The sequence below is a fragment of the Populus trichocarpa genome, chromosome 8 (assembly GCF_000002775.5).
Source record: "Populus trichocarpa isolate Nisqually-1 chromosome 8, P.trichocarpa_v4.1, whole genome shotgun sequence".
Taxonomy (NCBI): Eukaryota; Viridiplantae; Streptophyta; class Magnoliopsida; order Malpighiales; family Salicaceae; genus Populus; species Populus trichocarpa.
Window position 1 is genome coordinate 7,625,429 of NC_037292.2, and position 17,672 is coordinate 7,643,100.

Sequence of the window (17,672 nt, forward strand, 5' to 3'; positions counted from 1 at the left end):
CAACTATGTCTGTACCTTCGAGATCGTGCAGATGCAATTTAATCATCGTAAAAAAAAAAATCGAATGTTATTTTGTTGCTAGCTGAGCGTATTTGGCAGTGTGATTGTGAGTGCTTTTCAAATAGCTTTTCGTGCCGAAATACATGCCAATGATGTTTTTTTATTTTTTAAAAATCATTTTTGACATCAGCACATCAAAACGATCCAAAAAGTACAAACCGCACTCAATTTTAGCAAAAAAAAAAATTCAAATTTGGACGAAACGCAGGTACAAACGCAATACCAAACGTTGAAAACAAAAAAAACACATTTTTTACACTGTTCATCCAATTACGTTACTATATATATATATATATATATATATATACGCATTAGAGTATTCATACAGGTTTCCACTCTCATAAATTACGTCCAAATTCAGCCCTGTACATTAATGTTTTTCGAAGTTTTGGATTTTATATATTCATCTGTTTTTTTTTTTTCCAAATCTGGTATACAGTGATAGCTTGAAGTTGCTGGTTCCATATCTGGGCTCTGATGTTATATGGGCCAACTTCCATAGATGTGTTATTAATTCAAGACAAGTCCATAAGCCCAACCCATTCTCTTGCACACCAAACTTTATCCCATCTGACTCTGAACTAAAATCCCAAATGCCTTATCCTAACCCAGGTGGTTCTCGTCTGGTGGAGAGAAAGACCGCCATGGTTTTGGTCAGGACATAACCAATCTCTGTCTTTCTCTCTCCTTCTCCAGACGGTTTATCTCTCTAAAACACAGAGAAGATGTTATCCATGGCATTTCAATCTGGTGTAAATAACGTGTTCACTTATTATTCATTGCCTTGCCGAACCCCTAGTTGCAAAACATTCAAAGCCACAATCTCTGTCAATCCCAAACCAAATCCGATACGCTCTTCAACATTTTTTGACCGGGAAAGGAGACACGTTTCAAGAAACCAAAGATACACAACTTTTGCAGTCCCAGAAGCTCTCGCAGCTGAAACACCCGCTGATGCTCCACCATCCAATGCAGCAGGAGAATCCATCCCCATCCAAGAAACTGAGGTCCAGATTCTTCTCTTTCTTTTTCTACTAATGAGTGTTTATATGTGTTTTACACTGTTTCCGTCAGCTGATTTTCTTGATTTTTTTCAGAAAGCGGAGTTGGTGGTGAAGCGAGTGGAGAAGCCAAGGCTGGTGCTGAAGTTTGTATGGATGGAGAAGAACATCGGGCTGGCTCTTGATCAGGTGATACCTGGACATGGCACTGTCCCATTGAGTCCTTACTTTTTTTGGCCTAGGAAGGATGCATGGGAAGAGCTTAAAGCTACTCTAGAGAGTAAGCCATGGATATCCCAGAAGAAGATGATCATACTTCTCAATCAGGCCACGGATATCATCAATTTGTGGCAGCAAAGTGGTGGTAATCTTACCGCACAATGAAATTGATGGTCACGTTTTTTTGGGGTGCGGAATTGGGGTTTGTTTTGCAGTTTGCTGTTGTGTTTAGGTTGTAGCTCGTTTACATCCTTTTGGATCTTTCTTTCTGGTATGATTGAAAGTTGAGATATGTTCGTGCTAACTGTATTCACGTTTTATGGTTTGTTATGGTATTTTTCCCAGTTGAAGTTGAATTATGTCGGATTGCAAATGTTTAAAAATTATTTGCAAATGTTTGGTAATAGGTGTACGTTTTCCGCCTCATTCCACTTGGACTGCAGTACAATATTAGCAGAAAGTCCAGTTGTCTCTGCTGCTAGCTGATTAGGAGAGACTTTCTGATAGGAGTGCTGCTATTAGGAAACTCTCTTCTCTAAGCTCTATGCATACGCAAGGAGGTCTGCATTGGTAGAAATTGTTGACTCTATTTGAGCTTGGGACTTGTAATTATAACATCGCAAAACATTACTGATGCTTCGTCTTGAAATATAAATGAATTTGCAGCCAAGATCTTTAATCTTCATGGTGAACTCTACATCATTGTATTACTGAATGTGACCAGGAGAAATTGTGAAATCTAGCTGCCTTCAGCTTAAGTGGAACTAAAGGAACGGTACCTAATTTGAAAGACCGGTGCTTGGAAAGAGATTCAGCTAATGAAACAATGTTTGGAAAAACTGCAGTGCAATCTGAACTCACGGCATTGAATTCCTGCCTCGGGAACTGAACAGTGTCGTTGGGGGAGGGTTGTCTCATGACACCCAGTTTTGTTCTGTCCCGCAATATCCGATGTTCCGCAAATTGATGTATATGCTCCAACAAAATTCCATAGAATTATCATCGCTCAACACTCAATATTAACAAATTCCCTTGAGCAGGGGAAGCACACACAAGGGAATCTAAAACATGACAAGAAATGAAAAACTGAGATAATTTCTCTGAAACTGAGCATTACACCAATTGTAACTTTGTTTCAGCTGTAAAAACATCCCAATAAAAGAGGAAAAGATAACACAATGTAACAGACGAGCGATCACATATGACTTCTGCTCATATAACTTGAAAACATAACACTCATCATTGAACAAAAAATGATAAGAAAACGAAAGGGGTGATCATACATAGCTTCCTCTCGTACAATATAGAAAGTTCTTTCATATATTGTTTCTAGATTTGACCATTTCAACAACAGAAGGAGCAATATACAGGCAAAGCATCTCCAACTCACTATTGAGCTTCGTTGTAATAATCACACGAATCACTAGTACATTTTACTGTACGCCAAATAGAGATACAAAGTTCCCTTAAATTTCAGATGCTGAAAAAAAATGCACGCATTTAAACTAGTTTGAAACCTGTAAAGTTGACTCCAGCTCAAATCTAGCAAAGAACTACATTTGGCCACAGGTCCTCATCAAGATTCAAACAGAGAAGATAGGCAACCAAGCCCACCACTGGAACAACTCTATAAGATATCTCACCACATCAACCTTGCTTTTCTGAGCATTTTGCAAATATTCACCTACCCCAGCCACGGCTGGAAAATTATGTTGAGATACATATCCCAAATGAAAGTATAAACCACCTCTCTGATTCTAAATAACAAACCAAAAAACCACATCTGTCTGTTAAGCTCCCAAAATTACCATCCATTCGACCGTAAAGAGCCCACAGTACTGATATCAGGCATGCAGCCCCGCCAATAGCTATTAAAAGCCATCCAGCCGAATCAAGTGATCATCCTAGAAGATCTTGTAATCTTGGAGTGGTGTTTTAAAGGGAATGGAAAAAGGATCAAGATTGTGAAAGGAATGAAGGATACTGTTCGTAAGGAACATCTGGAAGCCCCATAAAACATCCAATAAACATCAGTACCTATCCCTCTTGCAATCGGTGAACAGCGAAGGAGCGAGCATGAAAATCCACCCAAGAGCAGAGTTGAATAATCCTTCAGACATCGGGTAAATGAAAGAAAAATCACCGACGCCAACGTTAGACTGAAAAAAGGGTACAGAACCGAGTGGCAACCATTCTTACCGGGTGAAGAACTGGGGCGTCAACATAACTTATGCCGACTACTAGCCAGAAAGTCCATTTCCGAACCCATCAAGCTTAAAATATACTCAACAAGTACTAACTAGCAATCAGATGTGAGTTCCAAAAGGACATATCAGAATCGATGAAAGGCAAGATGAAGAAGAAATTGAGAGAAAGTCCAACGAGAGAATTTACAGTCTCCGAACTGACAGCCCACAAAATCTCCCTGTATTAATCAAACACACTGAAGTATATGATTTCACAAATTGCATTGTTTTAATGACATGGGACATTGTTTTAAAAAAGGAGAAGAAGAGGGGGAGGAGTTTACTTACAGGGGCATAAGGAAGTAGAAAGAGCCACAAAATGTAAACTCCTTCAACAACCCACGGAATAATCTGAACCGCTTTCCGTACGTTATCGGTTCTCTCTTAGGCGAAGGAGACGGTGTTGGCGTTTGGGACGATGGGTGGTTTGCTTGGCTAAGGAAATTGGAAATTTTGGAGAACAAAAGTGTTGTTGTTGCAGGGCATTGGATTTTGGAATTAAGAGCTCTTATTTGTTGCTATTTGTGATGGGGAGAGGTTGAAGGTGCTCTTTTTCAATCGAACTGTGTTTTGGTTGTTGCAGAGCAGCGCTACAGCTAATGTTGTTGCCATTGTTTGCACGCTTTTGGTCTGGGAATAATAATAAAATAAAAAAACTGATTAAATCTAGAAAACTGAAAAAATATTAACCGGAAAAACCAGGAAAAAAAAAAGGATTTGGTTCAGTTTTGGTGTCAAGTTTCTGGAACTAATTGAACCAAACTAAACTAAACCAATTTAACTAAAAAAATAAGAAATTGTGCTAACTTGACAAGGGTATAAATATAAAATTATCTTCACACTCCTTTCCCTCTCCACCCTCATCTCTCGTTCTCCTCCATGACTTCACCCGCAACCCATCCTCAGATTTGCATCTTTGTGTTAGAACATGAAGTTTATATTGTTTCTAATGTATAAAAGAAAACAAGTCCGGATATGTTTTACTTATAATAAATTTTTGTGATTGTAATTATATATATTGTTTGAATAATTGCATATGTTCTTCTAATTTTGTTTTTCTATTTTTATTATTATATTTACATGTGTTATCGAATATTTATAGATATCGATCTATTTTATGAATTTATTTTAATTTTATCATTTGTTTTATAAAAAAATAAATTATATTTGGCCATAAAAGTCCAAAATAAACCACTAAAAATGACAAGTTTTGTTGGTTTTTCTTTTAAAAAACCAAATTGAATTGAACCGAGCTAATATTATAGGGTTTGAGTTAATTTTCGGCTAAATCAAGCTTGCTCTCTCAGGGGTTTGGGGTCTGGTTGTGTTTTTTTTCAATAAAAAACAAAACAATCAAAAATGTTCGTTTGAGTCACACCTGTAAAACCACCAGCCCATGATATAATTAAAAGATTTGATTTATTTATGGGTTATATTGGTTAAAATATATTATTTCGAGTTAATTTAAAATGATACGAGATGATATATTCGCGTTTTACCATGGATTTATAAAACAAATGTACTTAATGCTCGTTTGAGTCACCCCTGTAAAGCCACCAGCCCATGATATAATTAAAAGATTTGATTTATTTATGGGTTATATTAGTTAAAATATATTATTTCGAGTTAATTTAAAATGATACGAGATGATATATTCACGTGTTACCGTGGATTTATAAAACAAATGTACTTGATAGTGTTATAATTATAAATCAATGCTAGATAAGTAATAAAAACTAAAAGTACGATAAAACTAATATTTTATGATGGATAAACAATTTAACTCAAATTATATTTTTTTAATTATTTAAAAAAATAAAACAACGTTGTTCTCATTTAAAAAAACAATTCAAACTTAATTTTTCTATAGATAGAACTTCTTGATTTTTTTCCAAGCATCCGGTGTGTTGGTTTTCCCTTTTTCAATCTTGTCATCTTATTAGCTAAATTGGCATCATCACGTTTTAAAAAATTACAAGACGACAATTAACGTAAAATATGTGAGTGATGATTAATTTGAAAAATAAAATTACAAATATAAATTAAAAGACAATTGAAGGATTCCTGGAGGAGAAGATGGATAATAAGAGCGTGTTTGGTAGTGTGATAGTGGTTACTTTTCAAATAGCTTTTCGTGCCGAAATACATGTCAATGATGTTTTTTCATTTTTTAAAAATTATTTTTGACATCAGCACATCAAAACGATCCAAAAGGTACAAACCGCACTCAATTTTAACAAAAAAAAAATTAAAATTTGATCAAACGCAGGTTCAACCGCAGAGCCAAACAGGCTCTAAGACTGTTACAAATTTTGGTGAAGAATTGTGATAACCAGAATCATGCTCTCTACGAGCCTTTGATGGGGGAAATTTACGGGTGTTTTGTAATAATAATAGTAGTTATTTTTTAAAGTATTTGTTTTTTTAAAATATGTTAAAATAATATTATTGTATCAAAATAATTTAAAAAATAAAAATAAAAATAGTTTAAAACAAAAAAATAAAAATTCTTGAAAACTTGATTGAAATATGCGCAAATACCTTAGTAGATGTCCCTTTTCTCACAAAAAAGAAAAATAAAAACTACAAATAAAACGAGATCATATTATAGAAAAATTAAAAGAGTGCAGCATACGGTGGCGTATGAACCGATGTTCTCTTTAAAATAAAAGGAAGCCAAATTATCTTTGTATCCAGAAAGTTATTCGATTTCCTCCTCACCGAGCCAAACACAACACTACTTTTTTCTTTTGGGGGGTTTCTTTCAGAAACACATCTCCCGCGCATTTTCTCTCATTTTCCGATCGAAAATGGCCCCGAAATCCGATAGCGCCGAAGGTAAATCTCCTCTGTATATTAAAAACAGATACATATATTCTGGAGTATCCATAATGAATTTCAACTTACATCGTCCTTACTCGCTTCTCAACCACCATTATTATATCTGATTAATGCTAACATCTCTCTTCTCTCTCTCGCTTTGTTGTTGAATTGGCAGCTATCGTGCTGAACTTCGTGAATGAGGTAAATAACCCTTTCTCTCTTCAGAGATTTCAATTTGTTCGGTTGCTGCTATTGCAGAGAAAACAAAGTAACATTTTAACTTGTGTTCTCAATTTGATTTATTTATTTTTTCAGAAAATAACAATTACAAGTGTAAATTAGAAGAAATCTGACTTCAAATTTAATTTAGTTTTATAATCTGAAAATTCACTTTGTGTAGCAAAATAAGCCATTGAACTCTCAAAACGTGGCCGATTCATTGCAAAAGTTTAACCTAAAGAAGGCAGGGATACAGAAAGCACTAGATAATCTTGCGGATAACGGGAAGATTTCGTTTAAGGAGTATGGTAAGCAGAAGATATACCTTGCCCGGCAAGACCAGTTTGATATTCCCACCAGCGAAGAGCTTAATCAGATGAAAGAAGAAAATGCACAAGTTCAGCAACAGCTGGATGAGCAGAAGAGAGCAATTAGTGAGGTTGAGGGAGGTATGTTCTATACACAACCCAACAAGTGTGTTTATAGTTTTTGTTAAATGAAATTGAATATTGAATATTGAATATTGAATATTTCATGGTTGGATCTGATGAATTTCCGTGTTACAACAACTACTATTTTAACATATCTCAACTGTTCAATATGATCTGATTTACCCGAAGCTAACATGGGTCTCAGCTTCTTTGTGAACTATTAAGAAAAGTTAGTAATCTATTGGGAGGGTTGATGTACACTATTGCAGAAATTAAAAACTTGCAGTCGAATCTGACGCTTGAACAGATACGTCACAAAGAAGCCAAGCTGCAGAAGGAGGTAAATTGTGCATGGGCGCGTGTTTTCGAAGTGATTGTTTAGTGGAGTCCCTTGAAGTTGATTCCGAGAAGAAGAATGGACTGAGCTAAGGATTTTTGAATTCTGTATCAGGTTAAAGAAATGGAAGATAAATTGGTAAAATTGCGCAAAGGAGTTACCTTGGTCAGGCCAGAAGAGCGGAAGGCAATTGCGGAAATGTATTCAGAGAAATTAAGTCAGTGGAGAAAGCGGAAAAGGATGTTCAAGGATGTGTGGGATGCTATAACTGAGAACTTACCAAAGGATCTAAAAGAATTTAAGGTCATATTTATATGTTTTCATGTATTGCCAGCAATTTGCAATTTGGTTTGCAGGAATTGGGTTTTATAAATATATTTATGTTTTTGCAGGAAGAACTTGGACTTGAATATGACGAAGATGTTGGTGTGAGCTTGCAGTCTTTCAGTGGCCTGCTGCAACATGGCAAGAAGCGAACCAGAGACCAGTAACTTTATAGGAGGAACTGCATATTTGATGAAGCATTAGGCACAAGTTGTTGGTATTTTCTTTCTTAAGGGGTTAGCCGGTTATAAAATTTGTAGATCCTGTTATCTTGTAAGAAGTAGATTTGTCGCTTCTGACCAATTGCATGTTGGACCGCTGTTTCAAAAAGGTGCATGGTATTCCAGTTTAAGTGTTTTTAACTTTTTATATATGAATTAATGCAATTTACATGGAGGACCTATTCATAGGAAAGGATGTCCAGTTCTCGTTTAAATAGTTTTTGGGAATCCATAAGATATGTTTCTCAAATGGTGCATCTTTTACAAAGCGATCTCAGCTTGCCATGAGTGTGACTGCCTTTACATAACTGGATGAATTATTGATGTTTTCCCATTGGTGTGTTTGGACAAATGAGTGATGATTGATTTTGTCTCGACATTGATGAACACAAGGCAGCTGAGGCATTTACCTCCAGTGCTTCTAGGCAGCACACTCTTCAGGAGTTCTGAAGGTCTTCATGCTTTTTGTTTTTTTGTTTAATTGGTAATAAGAAGTGTGCCCATCTGGTTCCAGGGAGTCCTTGGTTTTCCACATGGAGGATGCTTTGCACTCTCTTCACATTTCATGTTAAGAATCCTCTTCAATACAAACATACACACTTAATAGGTTCCTCTGTTTTTAACAGAATTCAGTAAATATACAACGCGCACGCAGCCAAATGGTCCCCAAAATTTACTGTGAAGAATGAACAGATGCAACCTATAATCAAGCCTTCCTATTAGCAGAACTGACCAAGCTTAACGACAGATGCGATATGCTCATGAATCATGATTCTTGGAATCCTCGAACTCGTCTGGTGCTGACAGAGATAAGCCCCTTCTCTATGTTTAAGCGCTGTGAACTTTGAATACCAGGTCCTTCTGTAGCACGTGCTGTGGAATATCCATGTCTTGAATTCACCTTCGGGCCACTTTGAATGACCCGAGGGATTTTCTTGTTGCGCTAATGGGATCAACGTGACTCTTTAAATCTTGTTTTATGGGTTGCACCGGTGCAAACAGTATAACCGTTTAATTTTATTTTTTATTATTATTTTAACTTGTTCTACTTTCATAACCAACAAAAATATGTTAATTCTCGTAATTTTTTTTTCTCTATCTATGCTTCTGTGTAATTTTTTTTGCTGATCGAGTCATTAAAAAAATCCCAAAAAGAGAAAGGAAATAGAATGGAGAGGAAGAAGTGTGAAAGAAAAATATTTACACGTGCCAACCAAGTTCGTAACTCAAAGAAAATACAAACATATTGTAAGGACATGATAAATCAAATATGTATAGTATAAACATATGCAGGCCGAACCCAATCAATAAACTGTGGCTCCCTACAGGCTGAAAACTCCCATGACTCTGGTGGAATCGACACTAGACTATTAGAGAACATGACATAAATCAAGAAAATTTTGAAATGATAATTTTTTTTTTCTGTTCAAGTAGTTAGGTGTTTGATTCTTGAAATCTCATATTTTTAAACATCAATATTGTATGCACGAATAAGAACCGAAGGGTAGGTTAAACAAAATTTGATTTGATTAAACAAAGTAGCTTACGAGTTCAAAAAATGAATTGAATCGTAGAAAAATTATTAATCTCGAGCAGTTACTGGAATTCGAAGCAATTCATCCTTTTCTCCTCTTTCTTGAGTTTTGGAGGTGGGTTCAAGAATATATCAGTTGGCTTTCAAGCCCTCAAAAATTAAAATTGCTGGACCTGGCAAGTGTCATATTATTGTAAATACACAATAATGTGGTAACACAAAGCTCAAACGCAACAATGAGGTTCGCAGGAGCACCGAGCATTAGAATAAGAAAATTCGGGGCCAAAAATTTCATTTTTCGGCCTCCATATGAGTCATGAGAGAACCTGCTAGTATAACTGCAGGTATCATTATAGCCTTGTTCGTATTGGAAAGGAACCTTTTAACAGTAGGAAAATTTCAGAAAATAGCGAAAAGTGTCTCTGCATATGTTATCTTTAGGATTCCAAGAAGTTGTATAGCAAAGCTGAAACCTCCAGGTCATGGAACAAAGTTATATCCGAGGAAGAATTGTTGGAGGATTGGCTGGAACTTCCAAACTTTCCTGCAAGTAAAACTCAATTTCAGTGGCATTACCATAATTAGGGTTAATTTTATGTTTCTTTAACTTGCTACAGCTGTTCAGATAGAATAGCGCTTTGGCTACAGTGAATATTTTTTTACAGCAGTTTGTTCCTAAAGTAACATGTTTCTGCTGTCAGCTGTATAGTATTTCCGCATACCTTCAGATATTTTGTTAGCATTGTTGTAGTGCTGAAATTAAAACCCTCAACTGGTTCTCCCTTCACACGAGATGCATGAAGTTGCTTTCTAACTTGAGTAGCCAACGACTGTATTAAGAAAATGAAAGAGACACTTGGACCAAGGAATACCAAAAGGAAAATCACAAAAGCAAGAACAGGAAAGGCAACATTTAGTTCAGAAGAGAGCATAACTCTTGGACAACATGTTTGTTTCGTAAGGATCAAACAACTAGTTCCTGAGGTAATTCATACCTTTCCTAACTCAACTCCCCACTGGTCAAAAGAATTGATGCCCCATATGAAGCCTTGCACAGCAACTCTGTGTTCATAGATCGCCAACAACTGAAAAGGACAGATTTTCTGCTATTAGACCACAAGGAGTTTATATAGACAGTAAAGCAATAAAAGAACAGACACAATCACCGACAAATGCATTGTAGGAAAGGGCAACCTGAATTGAGTACATGGAATGGAACGTGGAGAGCGAGGGATACCAGGTTCAAGTAAGCATAAGCACTGGAAGAGTGGTCAACCTTAAAACTAGGTGGGACATGACTTTTTTTTTCACATGACATTCAGCTACAGACATTCCCAATAATGGATTACATGTCGCTGCTGTTGCTATATCATGGGAAATCTTTTCTGGATTACAAAAAATAGGACAACATGTAGCAAGCAGAATTCCCACAGGAAGTAGAATCACTAACCAAAGCATCAAACTCAAACATAGGATTTCTAAATAGTAAATTTGCATTCAAAAACTCTATTAGCACAACTACCTCATTAACAAGCAGAAGCCACAAACCTGTCCAATTTTGTAAGCATCCAATGAAGAGAGCAGAAGGCTGAGAGAAGGCCTATTGCCAGAGAAGGTCTGGGCAAGACAAAGCAATGGTTAAGATTAATCATCCAGTGGTAATTGGTAAAGCTATGCTGTAGTAAGTCTGAGGATTCACCTTGTGAGGTATGAGATGCTGCAGAACATTCTCTTTTTGCAACTCTTCTGGTGTCTGCAAAAAAATATAAATAAATTAATAATTAGACGTCACTGCAGACAACCCCTGCACTATGAATCAGATACAGCAGTAAGATACCTTGGCCCTTATAGCATGCAAATATAGTTTCTTGTATCTTTTTTCTTATCCTCTTAGTAGATATATAAATGCTTAAACCTACCTTCCCGTATGCAAGGGCATCTGGCTGGGCGAAAAAGTTGGACATGAGTTCATCATGGTTATTTACAACCTCTCCTGTGAACAAATTGATTTGAAATCAGATAAAGCATAACTAAAAATTCAAAGCTTAAAAAGTTGACCTTGTAAATCTTAATCTTGACAAAATACCTTCTAGGTATACCGGTTGCTGACTCTTCACAACACCAATAAAGTCACAGGGAATCACACGTCCCTGAAAATTTTAAGAGGACGAGTTAACAAATATACAGCAAATGGGAATTGAAGTTGGTGCCACACACATTGAAAAAAAGCATGCCACTGTTCAATTAGAAACCATCCAAAATGCAGAACTAAATTTCATGCTCCATTTAAAAAGACAGGCTGTGGAGGTGCATATACATGAGTATCGAGATGTTAAGTTTACCATGACAGGGTATGTGCAGGAAAAAAAGGCAAAACCTTGCATAAAGAAATCAAGATTAGAAATAAATGTATCCAGAAACAGTTTATCCCACAGAAGCAACGTTATGCAGGGATTTCTTCAAAAAAATAAATTCGTAGAACTAGGAAATTATTTGAATTTCAGAATTGAATTTAAGAAAACCAACTTAGTTATCCCTTGACCTAATTTTACTTCTACCAAATGTATGGCGTAACAAGAAAATTACCTGGTGAATTAGTTGATAAAAGCTATGCTGACCATTTGTTCCTGGTTCACCAAAATCAATTTCACCAGTTTCAAAGGGAAGTGGTTTACCATCAATAGATACCCCCTTGCCATTACTTTCCATGCTGACCTAGATTTAAGTAAAATAAACAAGCCTTGAGTACTTTAATAAGCAGATTTTCTCTCTTTTTACATATTTAATACTAAAAGGGAAAGGAAAGTTAGAGCTCAAGTAGGTTTGCCTGCTGGATGTGCGGTGCAAATTTCTCCAGGGCTTGAGAATAAGGTAAGATGGCCTAAAGGAGTAGTAGAACAAGTTATAGGACCACTGGTAAAGTTAAGAATTCTAAATGAGTGGTAACTCAAATAGATCTAGTGAAGAAACACTCACTCTTGCAGGATATCCAAAAAATGAAACATTCCACACGCTCAACATACCTAGAAGTACCTGCAGGAGAAAGTCAGAAAGTTATCAACATGTCTTTAGAATCTCATAAAGCACATCCAGGACTCATGCCTGTCGAGATAATCCCCCAAATAGATAGTCACAAGGCAAATGACATATAGCACCATACTAACTGCTTCAAATCTAAGAGGACCTCAAAGACTGTAATCATATATCATACCAACTGTTTAATCCAGAGCCTACCCATGTTAACAGCGATTAAGCACCACTAGTAGAAAATCATACGCTATTTTTTGGGATAAAAAAATAATAGATTTGATAGAATTTCATGATGTTGGAGCACTTACAGGTAGATTTTTCTCAAATGGTGCAGAATAGAAATGCTGATCAATGCTTGATGCTCCTTTCAAGAACCTTGAGTAGAAAAGTAGAAGTTTTTATCAACTACATAACAAATCCTAACAAAATAGCAAAAAAGACTAGGCAAGTAACTAGGAGATGTGTGGGAAACTATGGAGGACAAAAAAGTGATAAGTGTACATTATGTATAAATCTTTGTATGCCACAGATTGAGAATCCTTGGCACTTTTGACATTGTTTCTTGCGAACCCTAAAATAATGGTGAAGGAAAAATCTAATGCGTGAATTAAAACAATCAGAAGTTACCATACTTATCAACAACTGTGAAACCATATTGGAGAGACAAAGGTAACACGCCAACAGCACTACAGACTGCAAGCAATGACACAATTAGCATTCTGCATGAAGTTCACCATAATTCCATCCATAAAAAGAGATAAAACCTACCACTATATCTTCCACCAACCCAGTCCCAGAATGCAAAAGCATTGTTAGGATCAATGCCAAACTTTTCCACAAGCTGCATTAGAAAGAAGAAAAATGGAGTAAAAAGGTAGCCAAATACCAAAAAAGGGCATCTCTAAAAGAAAGAAGAAAGAAGAGCCATTTATAGAAAATGATATAAAGGGGGTGGTGAAAATGATTTTTTAAAATACCATAGAACTTCAATCATCCTAAAATCTAAAGAATGAGAGAGTGCAAACAACATAAAGTCACTTTACCGTAAGATTAGTGCTAACTGCAACCATATGCTTGGCAACTGCAGATGGTCTGAAAATAAGTTGCAGAAGGGTCCCAAGTTATAGTCAGAGAGAGATATGGAGCAATTACAAGACTTATAAATGCATTTTAAAAACTACGAGACAGACATGGAGCATTTATGCAAACTATTTATAAGCACTACTCTCTCAATCTTAGCAAGCATGCTTTTCTAACTCTGAAATCAATCCTCCGCTTTTCTTTATTGCCAAAATGATCTAAACTTAATTCCTGGATCACCCAATACTGCATACTTATAGAATAATTAAATAAGAAGATTTTTGCACTAACCCGAGTTCTTTTGAAATCCATGCCCTTAGTGTTCGAGCATTCAGCATAGTTTCAGCTGTGGTAAAAGTCTTTGAAACCACAACAACTGCATGTAATTACAAAAAAAAAAAAATAGGATTTAGAATTTGAAGTAAGAAAAGGGTGCTTAAGTAAAAGGTATACAACAAACTAGTGACATGAATAATGAAAAAATATTATTTACCGAGAGTAGTCTCAGGTTTGAGGCCTGCAGTATTTCTAGCAACATCAATAGGATCTACATTTGCAAGACTGGCAAATGCCAAAAAAACAAGAACATCATTTTGCATTGTAAAACAATCTAATGATACAATTGCCTTGTAAGCATAGACATAATCATAAAAATCATATATGATGACCCCTTAAACCATGAATGCACCTACAACTAGTTGTCCGCACATTAAGTATGTCGTTTGTGTGTTTACATCACTTCTGAGAGGATGTCATAATGTGTATTGCAACTCAAGGGCGGCCAGTTAAATGATGCACCATTCCCCTGATATGCGCTATGAGCAATAATGTCACTTTTAGGATACATCTAGCATTTGAATGTTCCCTTTTCCCCCTCCTCTCAAAACAAAAGGAAAGGAAAGGAAAAGAAAAGGCATATTGCTAGCTCTTGTCAGCTTCATCCCCTGCAATACACAATACCTGTATGAAACATAATTTCTCTGACTCCTAAATATAATTTCACACATGAAATGGTCGAGATTTTAGATAGTATCTCGTGGGCTTATTCCCCTCTTCTATTTATTAAGGTCAGAAGCAATGAGTTCTAAAATTTATTTCAAAAGCTCAATAATCATTGTTGAAAGCAAGTGGACCTTTGCTAAAACAATTTGAACATTGAAGCCTATCTCTGCAAGTTTAGGATGAGAAGCTTGTATAACACTAACACGGAAAATAATGAAGTTTGAAGTTACAGTAAGTGCTTACAATCGCAATTGGCGTCCTGTAGCACATTTGCTGGCCTCTGGATCTGTAAATTGCAATCAGTAAACAATAAAATTTAAGCAAGATTTTGCCGTAAAACAAGGTCAACAGGTTTTATTAAGAAAACACAACCATGATGCAATTAGAATAATATAATAAAACAGAATGGTGCAGCTTTAGTAAATAAAGCATCAGATAACCTGTTTGAAGAGCGGTATGCACAAAAAGAGGACCCAGGAAGCTGCCACCAATGCCGACTGAAATAACATCAGTAAGTGCTTTTCCTGTGGCTCCAACCTACCAACATTCAATTCATTACTGTACAGCTTCAGCATCATGTATATCAACTGAAATTCAGAAAGGAACTGAAGATTACCCAAGAACCATTGCGGACCCTCTCAGAGAAATCCTTGATCTTGTCCAGAACATTCCAGACATCTGGTACAACATTCTTGCCATCACTTTGCATAACTGCATCCCTTGGAGCACGAAGAGCTACATGAAGCACTGACCTATTCTCAGTGCTGTTTATCTGAACAGATCCACACTAACATCAGACAGCATGTTCATACAACCATATTGTCAAAAATACACAAATACAAATACAAAACTTAGCAAACATCAGTGATATGAGTGTTAATAAGTAAAATCGAGAGAGTTGGACACCCTCTGCTCTAACAAAAGGGGTCTTTAAATAAGGCATTATAAAGACAAAACGCAGGATCACAGATCAGGAATTCATAAAGGACAGCGAATTTCTTGACAGAAAAAAGTACAGCACACCAATTTCACATAAGCTTACGCATGAATAAGATTACAAAAATAAAATGTGACTCACATGCTCCCCATTGAACATGCGATCAATCTTTTCCTTGAGATGAGCTGCCTGTGTAATGGAAAGTGACTTGCATTAGATAGTTACATTGCAAAGAATCCTTTCAAACTAACATTAATGAGGTGCGGAGAGTGGTAAGAAAAAGTTGGTGGACAAATTATTACGTCCCACACATGGTGGTTTGAGAGGCTGCCGTGCGCTGGCAGCAAAAATTCCAAAAAAAAAAGAACCACTCAAAATTTACCTCTGCCAGATTATAAAGGTTATCCATGGTACCAGGGGTGGCTCGTTGGCGTGAGTAGTCAAGCGTTATTCCATCAAAATCACTATCGAAATTGCGCGCACACATTACAAACCCAATCCACAACAATACAGTAAGATAAAAAAATCGAAACAGAAAAAACATTAAACAAACTTACACCACCATTGACTTGCATCGGTCGGTGTCACTCAACAACTCGCGTAAATGAGTCTTCTTAATGTCCTCAACATGAGACTGCAAAAACAAAAGCCCGATTTATTAATAATGCCTTTATAAGTATCTTTTATATCATACAGAAAGTAATAAGCACTTTACCTTCAAGTCCTTCCATGGCTGGGTTTCGCAAATTAAAGTCGATGAAGCCATCTGAAATTTTTCTGGAGCAGACGCTTAAAAAAAAAGTAGGCAATAAATTTATAGTGGCTATAGTCAAAATCGTGTAATAAACAGTCACTTAAATGATCGAGAACTCGATTATCGAATCGATGGTTAATACAAGTTAAACAAAAGAAGTAATCAGCAGCAATCACAAGAGGAAGAAAAAGGAAAAACAATAGACGATACCTGAGAAGAGGGAGAGAGGGATTATATAAAGCTAGGGAAAAAGAGAGGATAGCTGCAAAGAGAAGAATAGAGAAATGAAGAGGCAATGGTGGTGTGGTCTCGTGAAAGTATGAGCCAGATGTTGGCTAAGGAGTGTGGTCACGTGAAAGTATGAGCCAGGTGTCGGCTAAGGGGTGTTTATCAGTGAAAAAACAAATAGTCTAAAATAATAATTTTTTAAAAAATTAATTTTTAATATTAATACATCAAAATCACATAAAAATATATATAAAAAATTAATTTAAAATAAAAAAATTCAAAAATTTTTAAAATTACAGTAAAACACTTTTTATTAGAAATTAAAGATCACGATATCCATGATTGAATTGAATTTCTTTTCTTGATATTTATGTCCTAATTATTATATATCACATAACAAATTTAAATATTTATAAATTATTCATTAGATTTCAAGTATTCAATGGTATTCATTATCTTATGTTATTTATTAATCAATAAAAAATAAAATAATTAATATATATATATATTGTGTTAAAAATATAAATATTCTATAAATATATTTATATAATATAAATATATATCTTAGTTTAAGTTCTTGTGAATTCAAGTTAAATTTTATAATATTTATATTCTATATATTATTCATTAAATCTAAAAAAAATATTCATTTATTCAATTCGTTTAAATCATTTCAATATCCAACGATTTCATATTAAACTACCCAGTAGAGATTACAGGGAGCATCTACCTTTCCAAACGATGCACGGATCAAGTGAAGTGTCTGTTTTGTACTCCTTTGGTGTTGCTTTATGTATCAACAGCCGTGGATTTTGACTTTGCTTGTGATTTCAGGGGACGAGGTAACGCATGCTGCCCAGCTGGCAGATTATTTATAAAATAAATAAAAAATTATATATATTATTAAATTTATTAATTTAAATCAAATATTGAGTAGAAAGGTTTTTTAAAGATATTATTTATTGAGAAAAAAACTTAAATATTTGTTTTTAAGTTTTATATGGTTTGAATCAATAAAACTGAATTTTATTTTGTCAAATTAAATATTAATTTAACATAAAAATGTATTTTTAACATAATAAGTAATCTATATAAAACCAACCAAAACAAAATATCAAACATGGTTCCAAGTCAACTTAACTTAAAAGAATTAAATTAGAAATAAAAAAATCAAATGAAAATAGAAAAATAAAATAAAAAAAAAAGGTAGGTAACTATATGCAATC

The 17,672-nt window shown here is 35.3% G+C and overlaps 3 protein-coding genes and 1 long non-coding RNA gene across 5 annotated transcripts; 2 read left to right on the forward strand and 2 right to left on the reverse strand.

Annotated features, from left to right (window-relative positions):
* Positions 1 to 640: 640 nt before the first annotated feature.
* Positions 641 to 1,639, forward strand: LOC7488345 (30S ribosomal protein 3-1, chloroplastic). The gene is made up of 2 exons (XM_002311415.4): positions 641 to 1,067; positions 1,158 to 1,639. The coding sequence occupies exons 1-2, from the start codon at positions 786 to 788 to the stop codon at positions 1,443 to 1,445; spliced, it is 570 nt and encodes a 189-aa protein (XP_002311451.2). The 5' UTR covers positions 641 to 785; the 3' UTR covers positions 1,446 to 1,639.
* Positions 1,640 to 2,367: 728 nt separating this feature from the next.
* LOC112328308 (uncharacterized) lies at positions 2,368 to 4,410 on the reverse strand. Its single transcript, XR_002983054.2, has 2 exons — positions 3,815 to 4,410; positions 2,368 to 3,705 (listed from the first exon to the last, which is right to left on the reverse strand). It is a non-coding gene; the product is annotated as an uncharacterized LOC112328308 (long non-coding RNA).
* A 1,798-nt stretch (positions 4,411 to 6,208) lies between these two features.
* On the forward strand, positions 6,209 to 8,074 carry LOC7488346 (homologous-pairing protein 2 homolog). The gene is made up of 6 exons (XM_002311416.4): positions 6,209 to 6,364; positions 6,525 to 6,550; positions 6,750 to 7,017; positions 7,269 to 7,339; positions 7,451 to 7,639; positions 7,729 to 8,074. The coding sequence occupies exons 1-6, from the start codon at positions 6,337 to 6,339 to the stop codon at positions 7,825 to 7,827; spliced, it is 681 nt and encodes a 226-aa protein (XP_002311452.1). The 5' UTR covers positions 6,209 to 6,336; the 3' UTR covers positions 7,828 to 8,074.
* Positions 8,075 to 9,573: 1,499 nt separating this feature from the next.
* On the reverse strand, positions 9,574 to 16,583 carry LOC7483947 (glucose-6-phosphate isomerase, cytosolic). 2 transcript variants are annotated; one of them, XM_002312351.4, is made up of 24 exons: positions 16,429 to 16,583; positions 16,180 to 16,253; positions 16,022 to 16,098; positions 15,847 to 15,928; positions 15,606 to 15,653; positions 15,144 to 15,299; positions 14,968 to 15,064; positions 14,771 to 14,813; positions 14,019 to 14,086; positions 13,817 to 13,901; positions 13,489 to 13,537; positions 13,214 to 13,286; positions 13,078 to 13,138; positions 12,754 to 12,820; positions 12,392 to 12,448; positions 12,243 to 12,296; positions 12,002 to 12,130; positions 11,502 to 11,565; positions 11,335 to 11,408; positions 11,115 to 11,168; positions 10,964 to 11,032; positions 10,411 to 10,500; positions 10,138 to 10,245; positions 9,574 to 9,959 (listed from the first exon to the last, which is right to left on the reverse strand). In XM_002312351.4, exons 2-24 carry the CDS (start codon positions 16,228 to 16,230, stop codon positions 9,909 to 9,911), a joined length of 1,707 nt encoding a protein of 568 aa, XP_002312387.3. In that variant the 5' UTR covers positions 16,231 to 16,253; positions 16,429 to 16,583; the 3' UTR covers positions 9,574 to 9,908. The 2 variants fall into 2 exon arrangements, with proteins under 2 accessions (XP_002312387.3, XP_024463317.2); XM_024607549.2 differs by having other exon boundaries at positions 16,180 to 16,241; positions 16,429 to 16,526.
* Between the last annotated feature and the right edge of the window lie 1,089 nt (positions 16,584 to 17,672).